The 27,073-nt window shown below is 46.8% G+C and overlaps 1 protein-coding gene across 5 annotated transcripts in view; it reads right to left on the reverse strand.

The window, feature by feature from the left end:
• Positions 1-27,073, reverse strand: part of DGCR8 (DGCR8 microprocessor complex subunit) — a 39,966-nt gene that overhangs the window by 1,749 nt on the left and 11,144 nt on the right. For 3 of the 5 annotated variants that reach the window (XM_053586947.1, XM_053586948.1, XM_053586949.1), the window contains exons 8-13: positions 26,265-26,363; positions 24,556-24,638; positions 2,378-2,478; positions 1,912-2,066; positions 1,517-1,644; positions 125-238 (exon numbers count right to left, since the gene is read on the reverse strand). In XM_053586947.1, the coding sequence (XP_053442922.1) occupies positions 125-238; positions 1,517-1,644; positions 1,912-2,066; positions 2,378-2,478; positions 24,556-24,638; positions 26,265-26,363 (680 nt within the window). Of the gene's footprint in view, positions 1-124; positions 1,153-1,516; positions 1,645-1,911; positions 2,067-2,377; positions 2,479-24,555; positions 24,639-26,264; positions 26,364-27,073 lie in introns of all 5 variants that reach the window. The other 2 variants (XR_008379378.1, XM_053586950.1) reach the window with 2 other exon arrangements.

A 27,073-nucleotide genomic window follows, 5' to 3' on the forward strand; every position in this document is an offset into this window, starting at 1 on the left:
CCCTTCACTGACCACAGGCTGGCCTGCCCGTGCTCTACTATAAAAGTAGAGTGATTTTATAAAATTTGCACGTGTTGAAACTCATCTGGAAGGCGGGGCTGGGGCAGGTGCAGGCAGCACTCACCCTCTCCTCGGCCAGCCTCTTCATCTCCTCCTGGAGCTTGCTCAGGATGTGCAGGTTGGGCTTGTTCTTCTTCGCATACTGCTGCAACTCGATAACGCTTTTGTCTGAGGTCTCCTGGGGACACAGGGCCTCGCTCTCAGGACTGCCTGGCAGCAGTGTGCCCCGTGACCCTGTGAGGCAGGAGCACCTAGGGCCTGGCAGGGACACAGCAGCCGGGAGACGTGGCCACCAGGTGCATACCAGCTGCCCTTCCTCAATGATACCTGGCCTGCTCTTTGGCCACCCCATCCCACTTCTGCCTCATCCTGCCTAGGCAGAACAGGGAAGCTGGGTGCTCACTGGACCCAGAGTAGAGAGGCCAGAGCATACCGGCCCCGGGCAATGAGTTTTCTGCACATCCCACAGCTTACACAGCCAGACAAGCTGTCCTGGGCCCCTTCCCATCTTTAAAGGCCATCTCTGAGGGCACTGCTATACCCTAGGGTGCCAGAGCTCCCCTATGCTGGGCTGTGTCAGGCTGGGACTCCTTGTCCTCCTGCTTAGAGAAGTCCACCCCCATGGTGAAAGCAAGGTTTGCTTTCTCCCCTCAGTCTGCACCTGGGACTACACAGAGTAAAGGCAGAAGCAAGCTTTATCTACGTTCTAACTCCTTGCCTGAAAATGTCTATCCTTACACATACTGGGGGCCCTTGTGGCCTCCCTCCCCCGCCTTGTCCTTGTCACGTCCATACCAAAGGCCTCCTCAGGGACAGTGCAAAGTCCCAGGGAAACTGACAGTGGTGGTGTGTTCCTCCTGGCTGCCAGCTCAGCCTGAGGGCCCACAGCAGTCCTCAGGCCACCCCACCTGTCCATACCTACTGCCTCTCACCAAGAAGGACACCGACAACCTGGAGTTTCTATAAACACTGATAAAAACCAAGAACCTGAACACTTGAGTGCTTCTTTCCACCTCCTGGGTATGAGTAATGGCTTATATTTCAAGATCGTGGCCTCCATGGCAGAAACAACCGAGATGGCACACATGTATTCTGTTAGAGGTGGACCAGAGAGAGTGCCCTGACATGCTCATTCTCTCAGCTACAGGGCATCAACTGAGCCTGAGGATAGGCCACCCAGGGAGTGCCAGGGGCCTGGCTCCCAAACCTGCTTACCCTCAGAGCCAGGCTCACCACCACCATCTCCTGCCTGGACCTGCCTTAAGCTCCAGCCACCTTGCCACCAGCCACAGAGCTGTGCCCAGGCAGTACCGATCACTCTCACACACTGACCATCCCCAGGAAGCTCAGACAACCCATCTCCTACCCACAAAGTACAGGTGTGATTGACACAGGAAGGAGGCAGCCCTGAGCTTACAGCAAAGGCAGAGGCCCCCAGGCCTGAAGGGCCGCTTACCTGCTTGACCATCTTGCTGCTCTCACGGCCATACATGCGCAGTAGAGAGCCCCAGTTCTTGACGTGTGGATGCAACAGTTGAAGGATTTTCTGAGAAGCTAACTGTTTTCCAACTCTCTTATTCTTACCTACAAAGAGAAGGCAAGCACACAGGGGGTCTCCATGAGTATTCCCTGTTCACACAGACACCCTGCCTAGACAGGAGCTCCTGTAGTTCCTTGCCCCACCAACCAGTACCCTGAGGGCCAGTGGGGCAGAGACGGAGATGGCAGGAGGGGAACAAGAGAAAGAGCAGGTGCAAGTAGGACAGCCCCCAGCCCAGTCTCGGGATAAATGTGCGGCACCCAACAGACAGCTGGGCTCAGGAAGAACAAGCCCATGCCCAGGTCACACACCCAGTGCCACCCCCCGGAGGCTGGGAAGCAGTAGAGGAGGGTCCTTACACCACCCGCGCACTGTGTGCTTGCCACACGCCATGACATATTCACTCTTCTGGTTTTTACCAGGAACCACTTCAAACTTGATGGATGTGTCACCCATTCCATGGTTTCTTTGAGAGAAAACAAAGATAGCAGATGGAATCAACTGAGAAGGGAAGGGCTGCATCTGGGAGGGCTGTTTTGGAAAAGGACAAAAACACTCTCTGATGAAAAAGCCAGGCTTCTCCCCACGCTACGTCTCCGCAGAGGAGGAGGGAACTCTGGACACACATGATTGAAGTCCTGACAGCCAGGGCCCAGGAGCTTCTGTGTTCTCAAAGAGAACTAGCAACGCCTCCACCTTGGGACAGACAGCCACTGAGGATGTGGGACGTCAGAGAGGAGCCCTGACCTGAGTGCAAGGGCAGGCGCCCCATCCTACCTTTTAAGGCACTCGTGGAGGATCTGATATGGGGACAGCAGCCCGGCCTTGCTGGTTAGCTCATAGACCCGCGAGTCCTCAATGCTGATGTGGTTGAAGTACTACAACACAAAGCAGATGACGTGAGTGCACAGCAGGCCCACCTCCAGTTGAGCCAGCCCCCAGGAGCTCAGGGCCTCTCCCGTGACATCCTCTGAGTTCTCCACCCCATAGCCCTACAAGGGACCAACTGGGCACCGGGCGGTGTTTCATACCCCCCTAACCAATGCCCATCTCCAGCACATCACCCTGCTCCCTGAAGCACACAGGGGGATGAGTCTGGTGCCCCACGGAGACCCTGGGCCCATGGCGGCCAGGGACACCTCTTCTGGCCCTGATTCTGATCAGTTAAGGCACAATTCTTCAGAAATCTAAAGTCCCACCACCTCATGCCAGCTTGCGACAGGACTACTCTGCCCTTCACATGGCCTCTCTCCCTGTCTTTCCCTCTTCTTAGGAAAACTCCAGACATGCTGAATTAAGGGCCCAACTGCCCACTGTGTGTGACCTCACATTAATCTCATTCTATCTATACTGTATCTTTACAGAAGATCACATCCTCAGGCCCCACAGACTGCCACTTCAACACGTTTCCCTGGGGGGGACACGAGGCAGCCCAGAACAGGCCTCCCTGCAGCTCTGAGCAGAGTCCCCAGTTGACAAACATTAGTTAACAGCTCACAACACAGTGAGCAGCGGGCCACCAGCCAGAGGGGCCACACTGGCCCACACTCCTTGGGAAGCTTCCTCACAGCCCTGCCCTGGAGGGCTCTGGGGACAGGAAGAGGACAGCTCCTGGGCCTTCCCCCGCTTCGGCGAGGAGGCAGACATATTGGGCACCCATGTACAGGAAGGCACTGTCCCCGGGAAGACCACCCAGGCTGGCAAGCAGGAACTCCTCCTGGCATGGTATGGCTATCATCTTCAAACAGGACCCCATAAGATACTCTCCACATGTACCCACATCTCTGTGGGCTCATTTCCCAGGAAAGTCACTCAGAAAGACAATAGACCCTAGAACCATCCTCAGGGGCCGGCCAGCTGGCCACGAGTCACATGTGAGCCTTTTGGCCTATGAGGCCCTGCCCTCCTTGTCCTCCAAGCAGCAGTCCATCCCTGGGCTGCAGCCCTGGAAGTCAGGCTGAGCAGGCAGGCCTGAGCTGCCCACTCCAGGGCTACCAGACCCATCTAAAAGCACCAAAGTTGGCACACCCGCAGCAGAGAGCACAGGCCCAGAGGCGCAGAGACACCAGGCTTTGGCAAAAGACCTGAGCCAGGAGGGCGTGCACCAAGCTGCCCCAAGCCATACGTGCACTGAGACTTAACTGCCATGGACCTGTGGAGGCTCCAGCTCTGCAGACAAATGACAGAAGTGACCAGAAGACAAGTCACTGCTGCTTCTAACAGACAGCACAAGAGTCATCAGTGCCTGGCAGATGTCCAAGTCCTATGAAGGATCACCACAGACAACCCGACACCCATGGATTCAACAGTCTGGATAAAGTGGACCAATTCCTTAAAAAATATTATACAAATTTATCTAAATAGCCTCACTAGCCATGTACCTATTCAAGAAATTGACACTGTACTTAAATACATTCCTGCTAGGAAAACTTCAAGCCCAAATTTTAAGAAAGAAATTACACCAATTCTATACCAGCTCTTTCAAAATAACTCAGGAGGAGGGACACTTCGCCATCATTTTATGATGCTAACGGTACCACAATATTAACACCAGGCAAAGGCAGTACCAAAAACTACACACTAATGTCCTTCCTGAATATGGTATAGAAGCAACAAGTATTGGCAAGTTGAAACCAACACGTAAAAGAAATATATTCCATACCCAGGAAGGACTTAACCCATCACCATAATTAACTACATTAACAAACTAAAGAAGAAAATTACATGATAACATCAACAGACACGGAAAGGGCATCAGACAAAATGCAACACTATTTCCCCATAAACCCTCGCCACGATAGCAAGAGACTGGCAAGAGACTAGTGAGCGGAACTCGCACTCAATGGGGCTTTAGGTCAGGAACAAAGCTGTCTGCTCTTACACTTCCAGTCAAAAGGGCACTGGGGGCTCACACCAGAGTAGTTTGGCAAGAACTAAGGAGAAAGTACCCATATTGGAAAGAAAGAAATCACATTGCCTTTAATCATACTTGGCATGATCCTGTATGTAGCAAATCCAAAGCGTACAGGAAAACAACTAATTTCCAAATAAGGTGAATATGCAAACAATAAATTGTATCTCTGTTAGCAATGAACAATCAGAATTGAAACTAGAGACAGTTTCAATTCTGATGGGAACAGTGGCAAACATCTGAATTACCCAAGTCTAAATCCAAACAGTATGTGCAGGTCCATGTGCAGAGAACTGCTAACTTGTCTGTGATTTGAAGAATATCAAAGAAGACCTCATCAATGGACAGATAGACTACATTTATGATTTAGAAGGCTTAATGTTGTTAGGATATCAATTCTCCCCAAATTCATCCACAGATTAGCATGATTCCAATTAAAAATTCTAGCTGAAATGTTTATAGAAATTGGTATACTGGGGCAGTGCCTGTGGCTCAATCGGTAAGGCGCCAGCCCCATATACCGAGGGTGGCGGGTTCAAACCCGGCCCCTGCTGAACTGCAACCAAAAAATAGCCGGGCGTTGTGGCGGGCGCCTGTAGTCCCAGCTACTCGGGAGGCTGAGGCAAGAGAATCACTTAAGCCCAGGAGATGGAGGTTGCTGTGAGCTGTATGATGCCATGGCACTCTACCGAGGGCCATAAAGCGAGACTCTGTCTCTACCAAAAAAAAAAAAGAAAAAAGAAATTGGTATACTGTTTCTAAAGCAAAGGAGCTAGAAAAGCCAGAAAAGTTTTTGAGAAAGAAAAAACCCAGGGATTCCCACTACCTAATGTCAAGATTTCAAGTTATCAAGAAGGTATAGCACCAGAGAAAGGACAGAGGAGAGGCCAGAACAGACGCCACACCCCCAGATCACGGCTCACTGAGGAAGGTACGAGGGCAATTCCAGGTAAGTGCCCGGTATAGGCCCAGCAGCCCCAGCCCAGGTGCCTAGACCCGAAGACCCACACAGAACTGGACAGCCTCACTGCCCATCACCACCACCTGGAAGGACACCAGCATCCCTAGAGCCAAAGAGGCAACACACTGCACGGCTACCACACGTGCTGCTGTCTAGCAGTGGACGCCCATGACATACACCTGGAGGGGCCAGCCACACTCAGCCACCAAGGCCAGATTCAAAGGAGACTTGCTACATGGACCCCCGATAGGATATTCTGGAACTGGGAAGACAACAGGCCCTGAGAGGGCGCAACACAACGAGGCACTTCTGCACCTCGACTTCCACGTTGGTCACAGCCCTCTGCGCATTTGTCAGAACTCACACAACTACACCAAAAGTGAATTTAACTCCATGAAAATCAAAAAATCAATAGAAGAAACTGAAAAACACCTGGTTACTAATGCCTAAATTCACAAATAGCCAACCAACTGCTAGCTAAAAGACAACAAAATACCACAAGTGTGAAAGGCAGTAACAGTTGTTTCTCTTTTTTTCTTGCTTCTGGGCAAGTGCTCTGGCCCTGCACCTCCCAGGCACCCACCTGCAAGGAGCTACAGGTCCTTACCTGCTCTGACATCTCAACCCCACCGCCCAAACTAGGCTGTCCCAGGGCAGAGGCAGCCTCTAAAACACTTCCCAGGAGCTAGAGATGACTGCCGTGCCCAATCCCCTCCACCACACTTGAAGGAAAACCTACTTTCTCCTCAGACAGACATCAGGATGGGGAATCACAGATACATATGTGTACAACTGAATCAGGTCAAAAGGCTTCTCAGGAGGTGAGGAGGGGTGCATGTGAAACACACCCTGCACCAGCCGAGGTGCAGAGGCTCACACCTGCAGTCCTGGCACTCTTGGAGGCTGAGGCAGGAGGTTAGCTGGCACCCACGAGTTTGAGGGCGCTGTAAGCTGTGATGCCACTGGACTCTTCTTGGGTGGCAAAGTGAGACTCTGTCTCAAAGAAAAAAAAAAAACTTTTCCTTTCAGTAGAATTTTAAAAAAAGAAAAAGACAAAAAAAAAAAAAAGAAAAATAAGAAAAACTCTACACCAAGGTATAGTATCATAAAAATATACCTGGTCTTTGTCAAGAATCCCCAGCATGAAGCTCCTATAATCCTGAGGATTTCCTGAGTGATAGGCGTGTCTTTAGTTAGTCAAAAGAGCCCTCAGCCCAGTCCTATAATCCCAGCACTTTAGGAGGCCAAGGTGGGAAGATCACTTGAGGCCAGGAATTTGAGACCCACCTGGGCAACTTGGGGAGCCATTGCCTCCCATCTCCCTCACCACCACCCCCCACCATATCTTTATAAAAAAATTTAAAAGTCGGGTGGAGTCCCAGCTACTCCAGAGGTTAAGGTGGGAAGACCAGTTGAGCCCAGGAGTTTAAGGCTGCAGGGAGGTCTAATTACGCCACTGTGCTCCAGCCTAGAAGAGCATGAACCCCTATCTCATTTGAAAAAAAAAAAAAAGACCCACATCTGAGCTTGTAGGGATGAGCTGGCTCAGATTAAATGCATAATTAAAGGGTGGGAACTTTCAGGTTGACCCACCACTCAGGGAAGGGGAGGAGGGCTGGAGACTGGGTTCTAAAACCCCATGAAGGAGACTTGGAGAACTTCCTGGCTGGTGAAGGTGCCCATGCTCCAGGAGGGAGGTACACCCCAACTACAAGGGCAGATTACTGCCCTTGGGTCCTCCTGGCCTTCGCCCTATGCTTCCTGAGTTCCATGTGTCCTTGCAGCGATTGACCAGCCTGAAGACTGTTAATCTGCGGCTGGCCAGGCAGAAGTGTGGGGTTGCCTGTGTGTCTTCTTCATCTGGCTGTTCATTTGTTTCCTTTCCTGAGTTCTGTGAGTCCTTGTAGCTATTTACCAGCCTGAAGACTACTAATCTGCGGCTGGCCAGGCAGAAGCGTGGGTGACCAGGGTCCCCATTTGCAAGGCGTTTGCTCTTTATCTTGTGAGAGCTGATGCCCACTCCAGGTACACAGAGTAAGGCCTAAGTGTTAGGCAGGTGGTGCTGGGGGTTGAAGGAGTGCTGTGGGGATTTCTGAGCCCAGCTGAAGCTGTCACATGGAGCACTCCTCACACAGGCCTTTCTCCACCTGGGGAAACCTCCTCTTTCTCAGGCTACTTTCCAAAGTGGCTTCTAGAAAGCTTCTCCAGTTCCCCAGAGTATACACTGAGAATCTGATTCACAGCTGGCCTATCTCCCAGCACTAAAACCCACAGTCACTCACACACATTTCTGCCAGCCCATGTGCAATAACCACGGACTGTCTGGGGAGGCAGAGCTCCTGCCCCTCTTCCCTACAGCTGGGTCACTCAGAAACAAAGCTGAAATACAACTTTTCCTGTAGAAACTAGTACTTTGAAACTATTCAAGTACCAGATCCAAGCAGGATCTGCGATCTGTCTCTGGCCTATTTATGACAAAATAAGTTACATAAAGGGCCAGGTATGGTGGCTCACACCTGTAATCCTAGCGCTCGTGGAGGCCAAGGCAGGAGGCCAAGGTCTCACTGCTTGAGACCAGTCTAAGCAAAGTGAGACTCGTCTCTACTAAAAACAGAAAAATATTTGCTGTGCATGGGGATGTGTGCCTATAGTCCCAGCTACTCAGGAGGCTAAGGAGGATCACTTGAGCCCAGTGAGATTGCTATGAGCTGTGAAGCCACAGCATTCTACTGAGGGCAACAGAGTGAAACTCTTGTCTCAAAAAAAAAAAAAGAAAGAAAAAGAAAAAGGCTAGGCGCCTGTGCTCAGTGGTTAGGGCACCGGCCACATGCTCTGGGGCTGGTGGGTTCAAACCTGGCCCAGGCCTGCTAAACAAAAAAATAATAGCCAGGCATTATGGCTTGAGGAATTGAAGGAGACACTCAGGGAATTTCAAAATATAGTAGAAAGGCTGGGCACAGTGGCTCACACCTGCAATCCCAGCACTCTGGGAGGCCAAGGCAGGTGGATCCCAAGAGCTCAGGAGTTTGAGACCAGTCTGAGCAAGAGCAAGACCCTATCTCTACTAAAAATAGAAAAAACTGCCAGGTGTGGTGGTGGGTGCCTGTAGTCCCACCTACTCAGGATGCTGAGGCAAGAAAATTGCTTGAAACGAAGAGACTGAGGTTGCTGTGAGCTGTGGTGAAACCATGGCACTCTAGCCTGGGCGACAGAGCCAGACTATGTTTACACACACACACACACACTTACTTTGTTTTTTGTTGTTTTTTTTTCCCAGAGACAAAGTCTCACTATGTCACCCTCAACAGAGTGCTCTGGCATCACAGCTCACAGCAACCTCCAGCTCCTGGGCTTAGATGATTCTCTTGCCTCAGGCTCCCAAGTAGCTGGGACTATAGGTGCCCGCCACAACGCCCAGCTATTTTTTGTTGCAGTTCGGCCAGGGCTGGGTTTGAACACACCACCCTCAGTATATGTGGCTAGCTCCCTACCCACTGACCCACAGGCGCCACCCTATGTTAGAAAGTATTTTTTTTTTGCAGTTTTTGGCCAGGGCTGGGTTTGAACTCGCCACTTCCAGTATATAGGGACACACCCCACTCCTTTGAGCCACAGGCGCCGCCCTGTTAGAAAGTTTTAACAGATTTAACCATGAAGAAAAAGAATTTCCCATCCTGAAGGCAAGGCTCTCTAGTTAACCCAGTCATTTAAACACACAGTAGAGTAAAAGCAGAGCAATCTTTTAGAGTTATGGGATAACATGAAGCATACAAACATACAAATTACAGGTATCACTGAAGGAGAAGAAGAGTCCCCAAACACAGCTCCAGTTGATGATATTATAGCAGGAAATCTCCCAACCACTGCCAAAAGATTCAGACATACACCTACTAGATGGATATGAACCCCAGGACAACTCAATTCAAACAGAGCATCTCCTAGCCACATTGTAACTAACCTGGCCTCAGTCAAAATAAAAGAGAAAATTCTGCAAGCAGCCCCTGACCTACAAGAGCAAAAGCACCAAGTTAATAGCTGACTTATCAGTGGAAACTTTACAAGCCAGAAGAGAGTAGGCTCCTACCTTCAATCTCTCTACACAAGTACCAGCAGAGGATTTGGTTTCCTGCAAAACTAAGTTTCATATTTGATAGAGAAATCAAGTATTTTACTTATAAGCAAACATTGAGGAAATCCAGACCCACTCTGTGAGAAGTACTCAAGACAGTTAAAATACATAGTGGATAACCAGCAAAGACTCTCAGAACCAAAGGACGCAGCCTAGCTACCACAATGGCCCACATGAAGACACAAGGCAACAAAGCTCCACACAAGACAAGCCAAACTCCTCTCTACCTATCAATCCTCTCAATAAATGTGAACTGCTCAAATTCCCCACTGAAGAACCATATGGTGGGTGACTGGATTAAAAAAAAATACAAACCAAGTACATGCTGTCTTCAGGAAACACATTCCAAGTACAAATTAAGACTCAGGGTGAAAGGGTAGAAAACATTTCATGCAAATGGAAACCAAAAGCAAGCATGAGCTGCAACTTTTATTGTAGATACAATTGACTTTAGTGCTACAAAAGTAAAGAAACACAAAGACTGACACCATATCCTGGTAAAGGGAATAATCCAACAAGACATTTCAGTCCTAAGTATTTATGTGCCCAACTTAAATGCTCCCAAATTTAGAAAGCAAACCCCGGGCAGCGTCTGTGGCTCAGTGAGTAGGGCACCGGCCCCATATACTGAGGGTGGTGGGTTCAAACCTGGCCCTGGCCAAACTGCGACAAAAAAATAGCCGGGCGTTATGGCGGGCGCCTGTAGTCCCAGCTACTTGGGAGGCTGAGGCAAGAGAATCGCGTAAGCCCCAGGAGTTGGAGGTTGCTGTGAGCTGTGTGATGCCACGACACTCTACCGAGGGCAATAAAGTGAGACTCTGTCTCTTAAAAAAAAAAAAAAAAAAACAAGGGCGGCGCTTGTGGCTCAAGGAGTAGGGCGCCAGTCCCATATGCCGGAGGTGGCGGGTTCAAACCCAGCCCTGGCCAAAAACCAAAAAAAAAAAAAAAAAAAAAATAGAAAGCAAATCCTACTAGTTGTCAATAGTGTCCCATACATATGGCAAACACCAACACAGTAGCAGCTGGGGATTCCAACACCCCACTGACAGAACTGGACAGATGCTCCAGGCAGAAACTAAGCAGGGAAACAATGGCCTTAAACACAACTCTACAACAAATGGGCTTACCAGACATATCTACAGAACATTTCACCCAAATACTACTGAATATACACGTTCTCATCAGCTCCTGGATCATTTTCCAAGATCAATTACATCCTAGGACACAAAGCTTCAAAAAATGTAAAAAATAGAAATTATACCTTTATGGACCACAGTGCAATTAAAGTAAAACTCAATTCCAACAGAAACACTCATCATCACACAAGGTCATGGAAACAAAACAACCTACTGCCACAGCAGGGTCAAGGAGGAGGTGAGGCAGGGCACCATCACATTCCTGGAACAAAGTGACAGTGTGGCCACAAGCTATCAAAACCTGTGGGATATCTAAAAAGCAGTCCTCAGAGGGAAATTCATCATATTAAATCCTGCATCAAGAAAGCAGACAGAGCAGAAATAAACAATCGAATGAATCATCTCAAAGATCTGGAAAAGGAAGAGCAATCCAAACCCAAACCCAGCAGAAGAATTAACCAAAATCAGATCAGAACTAAATGACATTGAGAACAAAAGAATCACTCAGAAGATTTAACAAAAGTCAGTTCTTTGAAAAGATAAATAAAATTGACAAACCCTTGGCCAGATTAACTAGAAACAGAAAAGTAAGATCTCTAATAAGCTCAATTAAAAACGAAAAGGTAAACATGATTGCAAGAGGGACTTTACCTAACAACTGCAATCAGTGTAACCTGGCTTATTGTACCCTCAATGAATCCCCAACAATAAAAAAAAAAAAAACGAAAAGGTAAGTAACAGATACCACAGAAATATAAAATGTCATCACCAAATACTACAAAAATCTATATGCCCAGAAATTTGAAAATGTGGAAGAAATGGACAAATACCTGGAATCACACTACCTCCCAAGACTCAACTAGGAAGTGGAATTCTTGAACAGACCAATATGAAAGTACTAAAATTAACAAAACAATAAAAAAAAACTTCTAACAAAACTGTCCTGGACCAGTTTCATACCAGAATTTTACCAAAGCTCTTTCAAAGAAGAGCTTTTAACTATATGGCAGAATCTATTTCAAAACACCAAGAAAGAAGGGACCTTCAACTCCTTCCATGAAGCAAATATCACCCTGATACCCAAACTAGGAAATGACACAACAAAAAAAGAAAACTATACACGAATATCATTAATGAACATTGACACCAAAACGCTTAATAAAATCTTGGCAAACAGAATTCAGCTACACATCAAAAAAATAATTCATCCCAAACAAGTGGGCTTCATCCCAGGGATGCAAGGCTGGTTCAACATACGGAGATCTATAAACATAATTCCCAAATAAACATAAACAAATACCGTATGATCCTATCAATAGACACAGAAAAACATTTGACAAAATTCAACATCTTTTTTGATAAGAACACTTAAGAAAGTTGGCATATGGGTGGCTCCTGTGGCTCAAAGGATTAGGGCGCCGGCCCCATATACTGGAGGTGGCGGGTTCAAACCCAGCCCCAGACAAAAACTACAAAAAAAAAAGAAAGAAAATTGGCATAGATGGGACATTCCTTAAACTAATAGAAGCCATCAGTGACAAAACCACAACAAGCATGATATTGAAAGGAATAAAACTGAAAGCATTTGTGCTTACACCTGGAACCAGACAAGGATGCCCACTACTATTTAACACAGTGCTGGAAGTCCCAGCCAATGCAATCAGACAATGGATGGACATCAAGGGTATCCAAATGGGACAGAGGAGGTCACACTCTCACTCTTTGCTGACGACATCTTATACTTAGAGAACCCCAGGGACTCAGCAGCAACATTCGTGGAATTGATAAAGCAATACAGGAACATCTCAGGTTGTAAAATCAATGTGCACAAATCAGTAGCCTTCATATATGCCAACAACAGTCAAGCTGAGAATCAAATCAAAGACATAGTACCCTTCACAGTAACATCAAAGAAAACGAAATACCTCAGAATATATTTAACAAAGGATGTGAAGGATCTCTACAGAGAGAATTACAGAACATTGAGAAAAGAAAACTGCAGAGGATATTAACAGACAGAAGAACATACCATCCCTCATGGCTGGTAAGAATCAACATTATTAAAATATCAATACTATGACGCCAACACCATACTTTGAAGATCTTTAAAAAATAGTTCTATGTTTCATATGGAACCAGAAAAAAACAAATAGCCAACGCAATTCTATGAAATAACAAAAAATATGGAGGCAACACTTTACCAGACTTTAGAATATACCACAAGTCTATAGTGATCAAAAAACAGCATGGTAGGGCGGTGCCTGTGGCTCAGTGGGTAGGGCACCGGCCCCATATACTGAGGGTGGTGGGTTCAAGCCCAGCCCCGGCCAAACTGCAACAAAAAAATAGCCAGGTGTTGTGGCAGACACCTGTAGTCCCAGCTACTCGGGAGGCTGAGGCAAGAGAATCACCTAAGCCCAGGAGCTGGAGGTTGCTGTGAGCTATGTGACGCCATGGCACTCTACCAAGGGCGATAAAGTAAGACTCTGCCTCTACCAAAAAAAAAACAGCATGGTATTGGCATAAAAATAGAGACATAGATCTCTGAAAAAGAACAGAGAATCTACAGCTAAAACCAGCCTCATATCACCATCCGATCTTCAATAAACCAAACAAAAACATACATTAGGGAAAGGAATCCCAATTCAATAAATGGTGCTGGGAAAACTGGTTAGCCACAGGTACAAGGCTAAAACTGGGTGGTGCCTGTGGCTCAGTGAGTAGGGCGCCGGCCCCATATACCGAGGGTAGCGGGTTCAAACCCAGCCTCGGCCAAACTGCAACCAAAAAATAGCCGGGCGTTGTGGCAGGCGCCTGTAGTCCCAGCTGCTCGGGAGGCTGAGGCAAGAGAATCGCGTAAGCCCAAAAGCTTGGAGGTTGCTGTGAGCCGTGTGACATCATGGCACTCTACCAAGGGCAGTAAAGTGAGACTCTGTCTCTACCAAAAAAAAAAAAAAAAAAGTAAAAGGCTAAAACTGGACCCACACCTCTTACCACTTACACAAATGAACTCACAAAGAATAAAAGATTTAAACCTAAGATACAAAACTATAAAAACCCAAGAAGAGGGTGGCGCCTGTGGCTCAGTGAGTAGGGTGCCGGTCCCATATACCAAGGGTGGCGGGTTGAAACCCAGTCCCGGCTGCACTGCAACCAAAAAATAGCCGGGCGTTATGGCGGGCGCCTATAGTCCCAGCTGCTTGGGAGGCTGAGGCAGGAGAATCACGGAAGCCCAAGAGCTAGAGGTTGCTGTGAGTCCTCTGACAACATGGCACTCTACTGAAGGCGGTAAAGTGAGACTCTGTCTCTATTAAAAAAAAAAAAAGAAACCCAAGAAGAAAGTGTGGGAAAAACTCTTAATCTTAATAGACTGAGGGAAAGAAATTTATAAAGACCCCACTGGAAAAGGGCAGCAATAAAAATAAATAAATAAATGGGACCTGATCAAGTTAAAAAGCTTCTGCACAGCCAGGCAGGGCACAATCAACAAAGCAAAGAGAAAACACGCAGAATGGGAAAAGATATTTGCCTGCTACAAATCTGTAAGAGTGCTAATAACCAGAATCTAAGAAGAACTCAAGCAAATCAATAACAGAAGATCAAACAACCCCAATAAAAATTGGGCAAGAGACATGAACAGAATCTTTTCTCACAAGGACAGACGAATGCCAGCAAACACACGAAAAAATGTTCATTATCCCTAGTCATCAGAGAAATCAAATCAAACCCACTTTGAGATATCACCTAACCACCATGAGAAGGCCCACATCACAAGGTCCCAGAACAACAGATACTGTGTGGGTGTGGAGAGAAGGAACGCTCCTGCACTGTTCGTGGGACGGCAAATCAGCAGGCCTCTCTGGAAAGAAGTGTGGAGAGTCCTTAAAGAACTAAAAGCCATTTTATCACAGGACATTTGCACTTAAATGTTTACGGTGGCACAATCCTCAATTGCAAAGATGTGGAAACAGGATCGGAACCCATAGCTCAGTAATTAGGGTGCCGGCCCAGGGTTCAAACCCAGCCCAGGCCTTTTAAACAACAGTGACAACTACAAAAAATAGCCGGGCGTTGTGGCGGGTGCCTGTAGTCCCAGCTACTCGGAAGGCTGAGACAAGAGAATCACTTAAGCCCAAGAGTTTGAGGTTGCTGTGAGCTGTGATGCCTTTGGCACTCTACCAACAGCAACATAGTGAGACTCAAAAAAAAAAAAAAAAAATTTATGGAAACTATCCAGGTGCCCTCCTCACATGATGGATTTGTATACCATGAAAAAAGACGAAGATTTCATATTTTTTGTAACAACCTGATGGATCTGGAGAACATTTTCCAAAGTGAAGTACCACAACATTGGAAGGACAGGCTGGAAGCCTATAGCTCAGTGGTTAGGGCACTGGCCACATGCTCTGGGGCTGATGAGTTTGAACCCAGACCCAGCCTGTAAACAAAAAAATAGCCAGGCACTGTGGCAGGTGCCTGTAGTCCTAGCTACTAGGGAGGCTAAGGCAAGAGAATCACTTGAGTCCAAGAGTCTTAGATTGCTGTGAGCTGTGACACCACAGTACTCTACTGAGTGTGACAAAGTGAAACTCTGTCTCAATTTAAAAAAAAAAAAAAAAGCAGGTGGCACCTGTGGCTCAAGGAGTAGGGTGCCGGCCCCGTATGCCGAGGGTGGCGGATTCGAACCTGCCCCAGCCAAAACTGCAACACACACACACATACAAAAAAAAAAAAGGGCGGGGATAGAAGGATAAGCATGGACAAGTACATGCTCATGTGAGAGAAAAACTCAATTAAATTCAAGTAAGGGCAGGAAGGAAGTGGATGGGTAAATATTGCATACTTACTGGGTGAAGGGCACAACTACAACCCAGACTTTAACCTTACAAAAGCAAACTATATTACCTCCATATTAACCTGGGGGGATGTGGTACACCCAGAAATTTGAGAGCAATTTATGGTAATACTATCATGGACAGTTCATTATATTTTATAATAGTAATGGTCTACAAGGATAGAAGACTCTTAAAAATCCACCCTAAAGTACTTTTGGAATGGCAGAATAAGGATCTCCAAAATCTGCTCCTCCATAAAAGCAGTAAGAACACTAACAAAGATGGTCAAAATCAACTTCTTCAAAACTGTGGAAATTAAAGAAAGCCTTTAAACCACCTGAGGAGTGTTTATTCAAGACAAAGAGCTGTATCTTGGTAAGAGTAAGTTTAATGGCATTTTAACTCAGCCTTTCCCATCCTCTCTCCCCAGCTCTGTAGTAGCCACCAAGGCAAAACACATCCCAAGACCCCAGCCACAGAGAATTATCACTCTTAGACATGTTGGTTGCAGATGGAAGTACTTGTCTTTATCTAACCTGACTCAGAGCTCATTCAGTGAGAACAACCCTGTCCCCAAGGCACATGTCAAAAGGACTCTGTGGCAGCTATTTCCCACCACAGCAGCCGGAGGCTGTGATACCAGCTGAGAGAACAAGTTTTGCCAAAAACCTTAAAAAGAAAAGCTGGACAATGAGATATCCATGGAGGACTCTGAAGAGCTCTACAAAACGTATGGGGATCTGGGGATCTAGATGGCCATGCCTCCCCAGAAAAAGGCCTGAGAAGGTGCTGAACTCTCCCCTCTGGTGAGTGGGAGGCTCTGAGCAGGTAGGAAGGCGAGGCGAAGGCAGAGGGGGCAGCCACCGGGGTGCTGCAGGGGAGCCCCAACAAGCCCACGCAGCCCCTTACAAAGACTGGGAGATACTGGCTTCGGGAATTTAAGGAAATCTCTGTCCAATTATCAGGTGACCACTTAGCTAACAGAACGGTAACTTCAGTAACCACTTATGACAAAGAATACAGACTTTACAAAATTAGTCTGAGAAGGTCACTATTTTCAGCCAAACTGTATCGCTCAGAATTCACATGTTGAAGTCCTAAACCCAGTACCTCAGAATGTAACTATTTTTACAGGGTCTTTACAGAGGTAATCAAGTTGAAAATGAGATTAGTGGGCCATGGCCCAGTATGACTGGTGTTCTTATAAAAATGGGAAATTTGGGGACAAACATGTATAGTGGGCAGAAGGGGTGAGCCTTTGTTCAAACACAGAGAAAGGCTTCCCCTGAGAGCCTTCAGAGGAGCCAGCCATGCTGAACCTTGATTCTGGACTTCTAGCCAACAAAACAAAGAGACGGTAAGTATCTGTTATTCAAGCCAGTTCGTGACACTTTGTTAACGGCAGCTAGCAAACTGACACAGTCACTAAACTGAAGGCAATAACCACAAACAGCAAAAACAAACAATTTGGGGGGAAGTTAAGGCAACCTGATTTCCAGAGTTGCCACATATTATTTTAAATATCCAGTTCTCAACAAAAAAAAAATATGAGACATATAAAGTAACAGGCCAGATGTGGTGGCTCATACCTGTAATACCAGCACTGTGGGAGGCTTAGTTGGGAGGATTGCTTGAGCTCAGGAGTTCGAGGCTTGTCTGAGCAAGAGTAAGACCCTGACTCATGAAAAAAATTGAAAAACTGGACGGCGCCTGTGGCTCAGTGAGTAGGCGCCGGTCCCATATACCAAGGGTGGCGGGTTCAAACCCGGCCCCGGCTGAACTGCAACAAAAAAAATAGCCGGGCTTGTTGGCTTTTTTCATGTGGATTAATTTGAGTTCTCTATAGATCCTGGTTATCAAGCTTTTGTCTGATTGAAAATATGCAAATATCCTTTCCCATTGTGTAGGTTGTCTCTTTGCTTTGGTTATTGTGTCCTTAGCTGTACAGAAGCTTTTCAGTTTAATGAAGTCCCATTTGTTTATTTTTGATGTTGTTGCAATTGCCATGGCAGTCTTCTTCATGAAGTCTTCCCCCAGGCCAATATCTTCCAGAGTTTTTCCTATGCTTTCTTTGAGGATTTTTATTGTTTCATGCCTTAAATTTAAGTCCTTTATCCATCTTGAATCAATTTTTGTGAGTGGGGAAAGGTGTGGGTCCAGTTTCAGGCAAGAGACATGAATAGAACTTTCTCTAAAGATGACAGACGAATGGCTAACAAACATATGAAAAAATGTTCATCATCTCTATATATTAGAGAAATGCAAATCAAAACAACCCTGAGATATCATCTAACCCCAGTGAGAATGGCCCACATCACAAAATCTCAAAACTGCAGATGCTGGCGTGGATGTGGAGAGAAGGGAACACTTTTACACTGCTGGTGGGACTGCAAACTAGTACAACCTTTCTGGAAGGAAGTATGGAGAAACCTCAAAGCACTCAACCTAGACCTCCCATTCGATCCTGCAATCCCATTACTGGGCATCTACCCAGAAGGAAAAAAATCCTTTTATCATAAGGACACTTGTACTAGACTGTTTATTGCAGCTCAATTTACCATTGCCAAAATGTGGAAACAGCCTAAATGCCCACCAACCCAGGAATGGATTAACAAGCTGTGGTATATGTATACCATGGAATACTATTCAGCTATTAAAAAAAATGGAGACTTTACATCCTTCGTATTAACCTGGATGGAAGTGGAAGACATTATTCTTAGTAAAGCATCACAAGAATGGAGAAGCATGAATCCTATGTACTCAATCTTGATATGAGGACAATTAATGACAATTAAGTTTATGGGGGGGGGGAAGCAGAAAGAGGGATGGAGGGAGGAGGGTGGGGCCTTAGTGTGTGTCACACTTTATGGGGCAAGATATGATTGCAAGAGGGACTTTACCTAACATTTGCAATCAGTGTAACTGGCTTATTGTACCCTCAATGAATCCCCAACAATAAAAAAAAAAAAAAAAATAGCCGGGCATTGTAGTGGGTGCCTGTAGTCCCAGCTACTCGGGAGGTTGAGGCAAGAGAATCACCTAAGCCCAGGAGTTGGAGGTTGCTGTGAGAAGTGTGATGCCACGGCACTCTACCGAGGGTGATAAAGTGAAACTCTTTCTCCACAAAAAAAAAAAAAAAAAAAAAAAAAGAAAAGAAAAGAAACATCGAAAAACCCAGCCAGGTGCCGCAGTGAGCACCTATAATCCCAGTGGCTTCAGAGGCTGAAGCAGCAAGATGCCCACAGCCAGAGTCTGAGGTTGCTGTGAGCTATGACGCCATTGTACTCGGCTCAGGGCACAGGGTAAAAAACTCTGTCTTGACAAAAAAAAAAAAGAAAGAAATAGGAAAGGACAGAGAGCAGGAAAAGCAGGTCAATACAAACTATCTCTGAGGAGACAGAGCTTGCCAAAGACCTTAAATCATCTACAGTAAACATGGGTAAAGAACTAAAAAAATGTCTAAAGAATTAAAGTGTAAGAACAATGTATCACCAAATAGAGAATATCAATGAAGAAACTGAAATTATGGCAGCGCCTGTGGCTCAGTGGGCAGGGCGCCAGCCCCATGTACCGAGGGTGGTGGGTTCAAACCCAGCCCCGGCCAAACTGCAACAAAAAAACAGCCGGGTGTTGTGGCGGGTGCCTGTAGTCCCAGCTACTTGGGAGGCTGAGGCAAGGGAATCATCTAAGCCCAGGAGTTGGAGGTTGCTGTGAGCTGTGTTATGCCATGGCACTCTACCGATAAAGTGAGACTCTGTCTCTACAAAAAAAAAAAAGAAATTGAAATTGTTATATATTCACTAGAGGGTTCACCAGATTTGAGCAGACAGAAAAAAAGATCAGCCAACTTGAAGACAGGACAATTTAAATTATACAGTCTGAGGAATAGAAAGACAAGAATGAAGAAAAAAAGAATAAAGCCTCAAAGACCTGTGGAATATCATTAAGTGTAATAACTTACATTAATGGGAGTCCCAGAAAGAGGAGTGAAATAAAAGAGTAAAGAGAATATTTGAGGGAAAAATGGCTGAAATGTCCCAAGTTTGATGAGAAACATTAATCTGCACATCCAAGAAGCTCAAGAAACTCCCAACGATAATGAACTTAAGATATCCACACCTAGAGACATCTATTACAGACCCACACAGAGAACATCTTTAAAGCAGCAAGAAAATCAACTCAGCACATACATGTGAGTCCAATAAAATGAATGGTCAATTTCTTATAAGAAATCATGCAGGCCAGAAGGCAACAGGGTGACATATTCCCACTGTCGAGAAAAAGACCGAGGCCAGGCACAGTGACTCGGCCTGTAATCCCAGCACTCTGGGAGGCAGGGGTGGGGGTGGGGATCACTTGAGCTCAGGAGTTTGAGACCAGCCTGAGCAAGAGTGAGACCCATCTCTACTGAAAGTAGAAAAACTAGCCAGGCGTTGTGGAGGGCAACTGTAGTCCTAGCTACTTGGGAGACTGAGGCAAGAGAATTGCTGGAGCCCAGGAACTTGAGGTTGCAATGAGCTGTGATGCCACCACCACACTCTAGCTGGGACAATACAGTGAGACTGTCTCAAAACAGAGAAAAGAATAAACAGAAAGAGACTATCAACCACGAATTCTGTATCCAGCAAAAACTATTCTTCACAAACAAAGGAGAGCTTAAGATACTTTCAGAAAATGACAGATTGCAGACCCCACTGCTAGTGGGCCGCCCTACAAGAAATGCTGAAAGTCCATCAAGTCGAAACCAAAGGGTACAGAGACTCAAATCCATACAAGACGGATCTTTGAAATGACCAAAAAGAGTAACAGAACTTTACTAGAAAATTAAGAAAAGACTCAAATTACTAAAATCAGGAATGAAAGCAGGACCATCACTACCTTATAGAAATAAAGAAGGATCACAGGGGGATCCTATGAACAAATAGATGCTAATGAATTAGACAACATAGATCAAAGGCAAAAAAGTCCCTAGAAAGACATAAACTACCAAAACTGGCTCCAGGAGAAACAGAAAATATAAACAGACCTATTAAGAAATAAGACTGAATTTGTCAACAAATAACCTAGGACAAAGAAAAGCCTGGGCGAGGAAGGTTTTACTGGGTGAATTACTGGATAAACATTTAAAAAATTAATACCAATCCTCCACACACTATTCCACATGATAGAACAGGAAGGAATACTTTCTTTTTTTTGAAACAGTCTTACTTAGTCGCCCGCGGTAGAGTGCCATGGCATCATAACTCACAGCAACCTCAAACTCTTAGGCCAGTGATTCTCAACCTTCCTAACTGCCACGTTGTTACTAATTGAAAAAAGGGGTCGTGACCTACAGGTTGAGAACCACTGTCTTGGGTGGCGCCTGTGGCTCAAGGAGTAGGGCGCCGGTCCCATATGCCGGAGGTGGCAGGTTCAAACCTAGCCCCGGCCAAAAAAAAAAAAAAATCTAGAGAACCACTGTCTTAGGCTCAAGCAATCCTCTTGCCTCAGCCTCCCAAGTAGCTGGGACTACAGGCGCCCACCACAATGCCCAGCTATTATTAGAGACAGGGTCTCGCTCTGGCTCAGGCTGGTCTCAAACCTATAAGGCTCAGGCAATCCACCGGCCTCAGTCTCCTAAGGGCTGGCATTACAGGCGTAAGCCACCTTGTCCAGCCAACTCTTTTCAACTCTTTTTATGAAGCCAGTATTATCCTGATACCAGCCCTAGTCAAAGATATTATAAGAAAACTACAGACTACTATTCTTTATTATCATCTATCCAAAAGTCCTTTACGAAATACTAGCAAAACAAATCCAGCAACATATAAAAATAATTTTATGCCATGATACACGTGGGATTTATCACAGGAATGTAAGGCTGGCTTAATCATTCAAAAATCAATATACCATTTTAAAGTAAAAACAAAAAACCTCCCATGATCATCTCAAGAGAAGCAAACCAGGAAAAGAAGGAAATTTCCTCAATCTGATAAAAACCCACAGCTAGGCTGAGCACCCATAGCACCCATACCTCAGTGGTTAGGGCACTGTCCCCATGCTCCGGGGCTGGTGAATTTCAACCCAGCCCCAGCCTGCTAAACAACAACAAAAAAAATAGCCAGGTGTTGTGGCAGGCGCCTACAGTCCCAGCAGTACTAGGGAGGCTAAGACAAGAGGATCACTTGAGCCTAGGAGTCTGAGGTTGCTGTGAGCTGTGACACTATAGCACTCTACCGAGGGCGACAAAATGAGATTCTGTCTCAATTAAAAAAAAAAAAAAAAAAAAGAACACAGCTAACACAGCATGCTAAGTGAGGAAAGGTATATATTGTATGAGTCCATTTAAATGGAATGTCCAGAGTTAGCAAATACACAGAGACAGAGCCTCTCAGTGGTTCCTGGGGCGGGAAGAGTGGGAAGCGACTGCTAATGGGTACGGGGTTCCTTTGAGGAGTGAGGAAATGTTCTAAAATTAGGTAGTGGTGACGGTTCCACTATGAATACACAAAACCCACTGAGTTGGATAGTTTAACAGGTCAAATTTTATGGCATGTTTATTATCTCAAGAAAGCTATTATTTAAAAGAATACACCCTTCAGCTCAGTGCCCATAGCACAGTGGTTACTGCACCAGCCACATACACCAAGGGAGCCGAGTTCGAAACCGGTCCAGGCCAGCTAAACAACAACTGCAACAAAAAATAGCTGGGCATTGTGGCAGGCGCCTATAGTCCCAGCTACCTGGGAGGCTGAGGCAAGAGAATTGCTTAAGCCCAAGAGTTTGAGGTTGCTGTGAGCTGTGACACCACAGTACTCTACCCAGGGCGACATAGTAAGACTCTGTCTCAAAAAAAAAAAAAAAAAAAGCACCCTTCAAGATTTGAGAAGCCCTTGCTACAAATAACCACTGAACCCTAATTATTCAGGAAAGGCTTACAAGTTTTAAATGGTTCTTTATACAACGGACCCTTGAACAACACAGGTTTGAGCTACAGATACTTCTTCCACCTCTGCCATCCCCGAGACAATAAGACCAACGCCTCCTTTTTCTCCTCAGGCTGTTCAACATGAAGACCACAAGGGTAGAGACCTTTGTGATGACCCACTTTGATTTAATGGAAGGAAATATATTTTCTCTTCCTTCTAATTTTCTTAACATTTTCACTTGTTTAGCTTACCTGTATTTTGCTGTGTACAAGTAACATTTTTTGCCCAAAATTTTAAGGGAAAAATAAGGATGCACATTACACATGGGTAATACTAACTCTGTATATATAGAAATGTTTTTAATTAGTTATGCTTATGCACTAAAAGTGTAGCTCTAGAGAGGGGTAATGATAGCCACATGTAAAATAACACCCTGGAATACAGCAATCGGTTTTGTTGAACTCACAATGAACTTAGAACAAAAGCATTCTTGGCCAGTGATGAACAACATATTTCTCATCATACACTTTAGACAAGAGATAGCAATCAGATGACATTTTTACAGAAGTTATTGGAAAATGTCTAAATAACTTTTGTATACGGCAAGCTCTAAGCTTTAAATTTGAATTTAAAAAATCAGAATGTGGGGGGCGGCGCCTGTGGCTCAGTGAGTAGGGCGCCAGCCCCATATGCCGAGGGTGGCGGGTTCAAACCCAGCCCCGGCCAAACTGCAACCAAAAAATAGCCGGGCGTTGTGGCGGGCACCTGTAGTCCCAGCTGCTTGGGAGGCTGAGGCAAGAGAATCGCGTAAGCCCAAGAGTTAGAGGTTGCTGTGAGCCGTGTGACGCCATGGCACTCTACCCGAGGGCGGTACAGTGAGACTCTGTCTCTACAAAAAAAAAAAAAAATCAGAATGTGGGGGCGGCACTTGTGGCTCAGTGAGTAGGGCACCGGCCCCATATACCGAGGGTGGTGGGTTCAAACCCGGCCCCGGCCGAACTGCAACAAAAAAATAGCTGGGCATTGTGGTGGGCGCCTGCAGTCCCAGCTGCTTGGGAGGCTGAGGCAAGAGAATCACATAAGCCCAAGAGTTAGAGGTTGCTGTGAGCTGTGTGATGCCACAGCACTCTACAGAGGGCAGTAAAGTGAGATTCTGTCTCTACAAAAAAAAAAAAAAAAAAAAAAAATCAGAATGTGGGGGTGCCCATAGCTCAGTGGTTAGGGCGCTGGCCACATGCTCCAGGGCTGGTGGGTTTAAACCCAGCCCAGGCCAGCTAAACAACAATGACAACTGCAACAACAAAAAAATAGCCCAGCATTGTGGCGGGCACTTGTCATCCCAACTACTTAGGAGGCTGAGGCAAGAGAATCACTTGAGCCCAAGAGTTTGAGGTTGCTGTGAGCTGTGACACCACAGCATTTTATCGAGGGTGACAAAATGAGACTGTCTCAAAAAAAATCAGAATGAAATATTTTTCCCTGAAAGTTTAAGCCAAAAACATGGGTGCCCATTGTACATGGGAACACATAATACATGACAAAACACAATACTTCATTGTAAGAACACAGTGTATAATGCATATAACATACAAGATAGGTTTTAATCGACTGTTTATGTTATCAGAAAGGCTTCTGGCCAACAGCAGTCTAAACACTATTAGTAGTTAAGATTGGGAGGAGTCAAAACTTACACATATACATGGACTTTCAACTACACAAGGGGTTGGCACTCCTAACCTCTGTGTTCTTCAAGGGTAAACTGCATGGAGAACAATCCACACCTTGTGGACTGTGCCCCAAAGACTCATTCCCACCATGGATTTATATTTATAGTGCACACTCAATGTCTCAAAGCACAAAAATCTCCAACAAAAAGGACATTCCCCCTGCCTACACAGAGACAAGCAAGTTTCCTCTTCCATAAAACATGAAGAGAATGACCTGGAAGCTAGATGACTGAATCCTGGGCACAGGGCACAGAGGGCACAAGCACAGCCCGCAGTGGTCCCATCCCGCACCAACTGGGTGGACGGCAGCAAAGCCACAGCTCTACAGGGCAGGACCAGGACACTCACCTCGAGCTCTTCACTGTCTTTGGGCTTCTCCTCAGAGGTCTGTTTAACAAAGTCGGGGATGAGGATTTCCAGGGTAGCTCGGGCTAAGGGGAAAAAAAAGCCTGAGGGTGAGGGCTGGGCACAACGTGCCTCCCAGCCAACAGAGTGAGCTTTCCACTGACTTCTGTCCCCCCAGCTCAGGGGCAAACCAGGGGCCTGGGGCATGGCAGTACTTCAGAGGCAGGGTCAGGAGAGCACAGAAGGAAAAATCGATCCTGAAGAAGCAGACAGCAGAGCAGGCTGCTGGAAACCTCGTAAGCTATGTGGAGAAAGTGTGCTCTCACCCAGAGGGTCCTGGGACCAGGCGAGGGGAGCTCAGATCTGTGTTCTAGGGAACCCTCTTGGTGCTATGTAAGAAATCAGGAAGGCCAAAGAGCAGGTGTCTGCAGGCATCCAGACTAGGCAGCAGGGGCAGGCCTGAGGGATGCTCTGCAGAGGGTCTACAGGGCAGAGCATGGAGAGCCAAGGGAACAGGGACAGCCCACAGCTAAGAGCACAGGCACCCATGTGAGCAGGGCTGCTGTGGCCACTGAGGGTGGGATGCAACAGCCAGAGGGCTGAGGGCTCAGCTCAGTCTGACCCCACAGAGCTGGGGTACTGTAAGACACAAAAACAAAGATGCCTGCAGATGGGAGCTGGAGTGTGCGCAGGGGCATGGAACACAGCACATGTGGAGGGCAGGTGAGCCCACAAAGGGAAGAGCCCTGGGGCCTCTCCATTCCCATGCCAAGCCCCACTCCACAGAGGTTACTGGCTCAAACCCTGCATGACACCCAGTCTGTTGACCCAAAACAGCCTTTTAGGCAGAATCTGAACCAGTGGTCCTTCCTGGTGACTTAGGAGAAGTCAGGCACGTAGAACAGTGCTGCAGAGGGAAGTAACCAGCTGTCCTCAGCACCCACCACCAGAATAAAGCAGCGCCAGGGACACTGAGCCCCTGTGAGCAGAAGGCTATCCCTGAGACCTAGCAGAACCAGGACACAACCAACACACCTCCTGCTCCTGAAGACACACAGCAACAGCACAAACTCCAAGAACTCATGGGAGGGTGTGAGGGCCAGAGAGGCCAAACAGCCCTGATGCTGGGCAGGAGTGTTGACTCCCACTGCTGCTGGACACAGACAGACAGCAAGGACACGGCCCAAAAGAGCAGTAGGTTTCAACCAGAAAACACACGCTTTTCCAGAGATGTGCTGGGCTATGTGCAATGAGTGGTCACTCCTGCATCTGGAGTCTTTGACAGCATCCTCACAAACGTCAAGACACTTGGGAGGCTGACAGCATGCTGACCCGTCTCTTGTCGCCTTGTGTGCTCACACTCTGCTCAGTTTAAAAACAAATGTGTGCTACAGAGTGCTCCCGACACAGCCCTGCTGACTCTGAGCACACCCCCACACTTGTGCGTGGCTGGGACCAGGGAGGGATGTATTGGCCCAGGTGTCACTCCACACAGAGGGGCCGTTTACTTTTAAGTCTCACATTTCACTCTGAATCTTTCCCAACCAGCACATAATTTTAAAAATCAAAGTAGATGATTACATAAATAAAATGAATGTGTGCCACCCACACTCCCCAGCTGCTGCCACTGCTCAGCCCCTCCCAACCCTAAGCAAGGGGGAGAGGCATATACGGCAGGCGCGTGGGGCTGTGACACCCAGTGGACACATTACCAGCTTTATTCTTCGCAAGTTTTTTGCTGCTTGCAGTTCCAGATCCATAAGTCACACCATCAATGGTCACTGAGGCACCAAAAGGCTCGCTTGGGTTCTCTTAAAATTAAAATTACTTGTTTTAAAACACACTTGCTATGACTTTAAAAGTGTGCACGCACAATTTGCCCACACCAACAGACAAGGGGGAGTCAGGGACTGCCCTGCAGAGATCTGGGAAATCCCAAGGCATGGAGGCAGGGCCACAGGACAGTCAGCAATAGAGGATACAGCCAGGGAATCAAGGGAAATGGGGGATGGTGGGATGGGGAGAGGAGAGGAGGGAGGGCACTAGGGGCATCGCATCCTGGGACAGGGACCCAGGTCTATGAAAGATGGGCACAGGACGGGCAGGGTGGAGGAAGGACGAGATGTGGCTTGCTAAAGAGACACACCCCAAAAGATGAGTGTCTCCCCTGGGCTTTGTCTTCCAAGGGGAAGATAAACTGGTATGATGAGGGTCTCCCAGGAGACAGAGCTGAAGGAAACCGTAGATCCAAGGACCTTCCAGCACCTGGGGGCACCAGGGACCAGGCAAAGGACCCAGTGCATGGTGGAGAGGTTTCCTCATAACAAGCCTCCCTGTGACAACCCAGGGCCAGGAGCCAGCAAGGTGAATGGGACAGACTGGGAGGGGAAGCAGAGCCACTCCCCTCAGACAGGGCATAGCTCCATGAAAATCAAGCTCCTGTCTGCAATGTGCTCATCTCTGCCCCACACTTCCCTTCTGTCCCAGCAGAACAGGGCTGATGGTCAGCTTCCACCTCCGC

Source organism: Nycticebus coucang, chromosome 4, assembly GCF_027406575.1.
Source record: "Nycticebus coucang isolate mNycCou1 chromosome 4, mNycCou1.pri, whole genome shotgun sequence".
In the NCBI taxonomy this organism is placed as follows: Eukaryota; Metazoa; Chordata; class Mammalia; order Primates; family Lorisidae; genus Nycticebus; species Nycticebus coucang.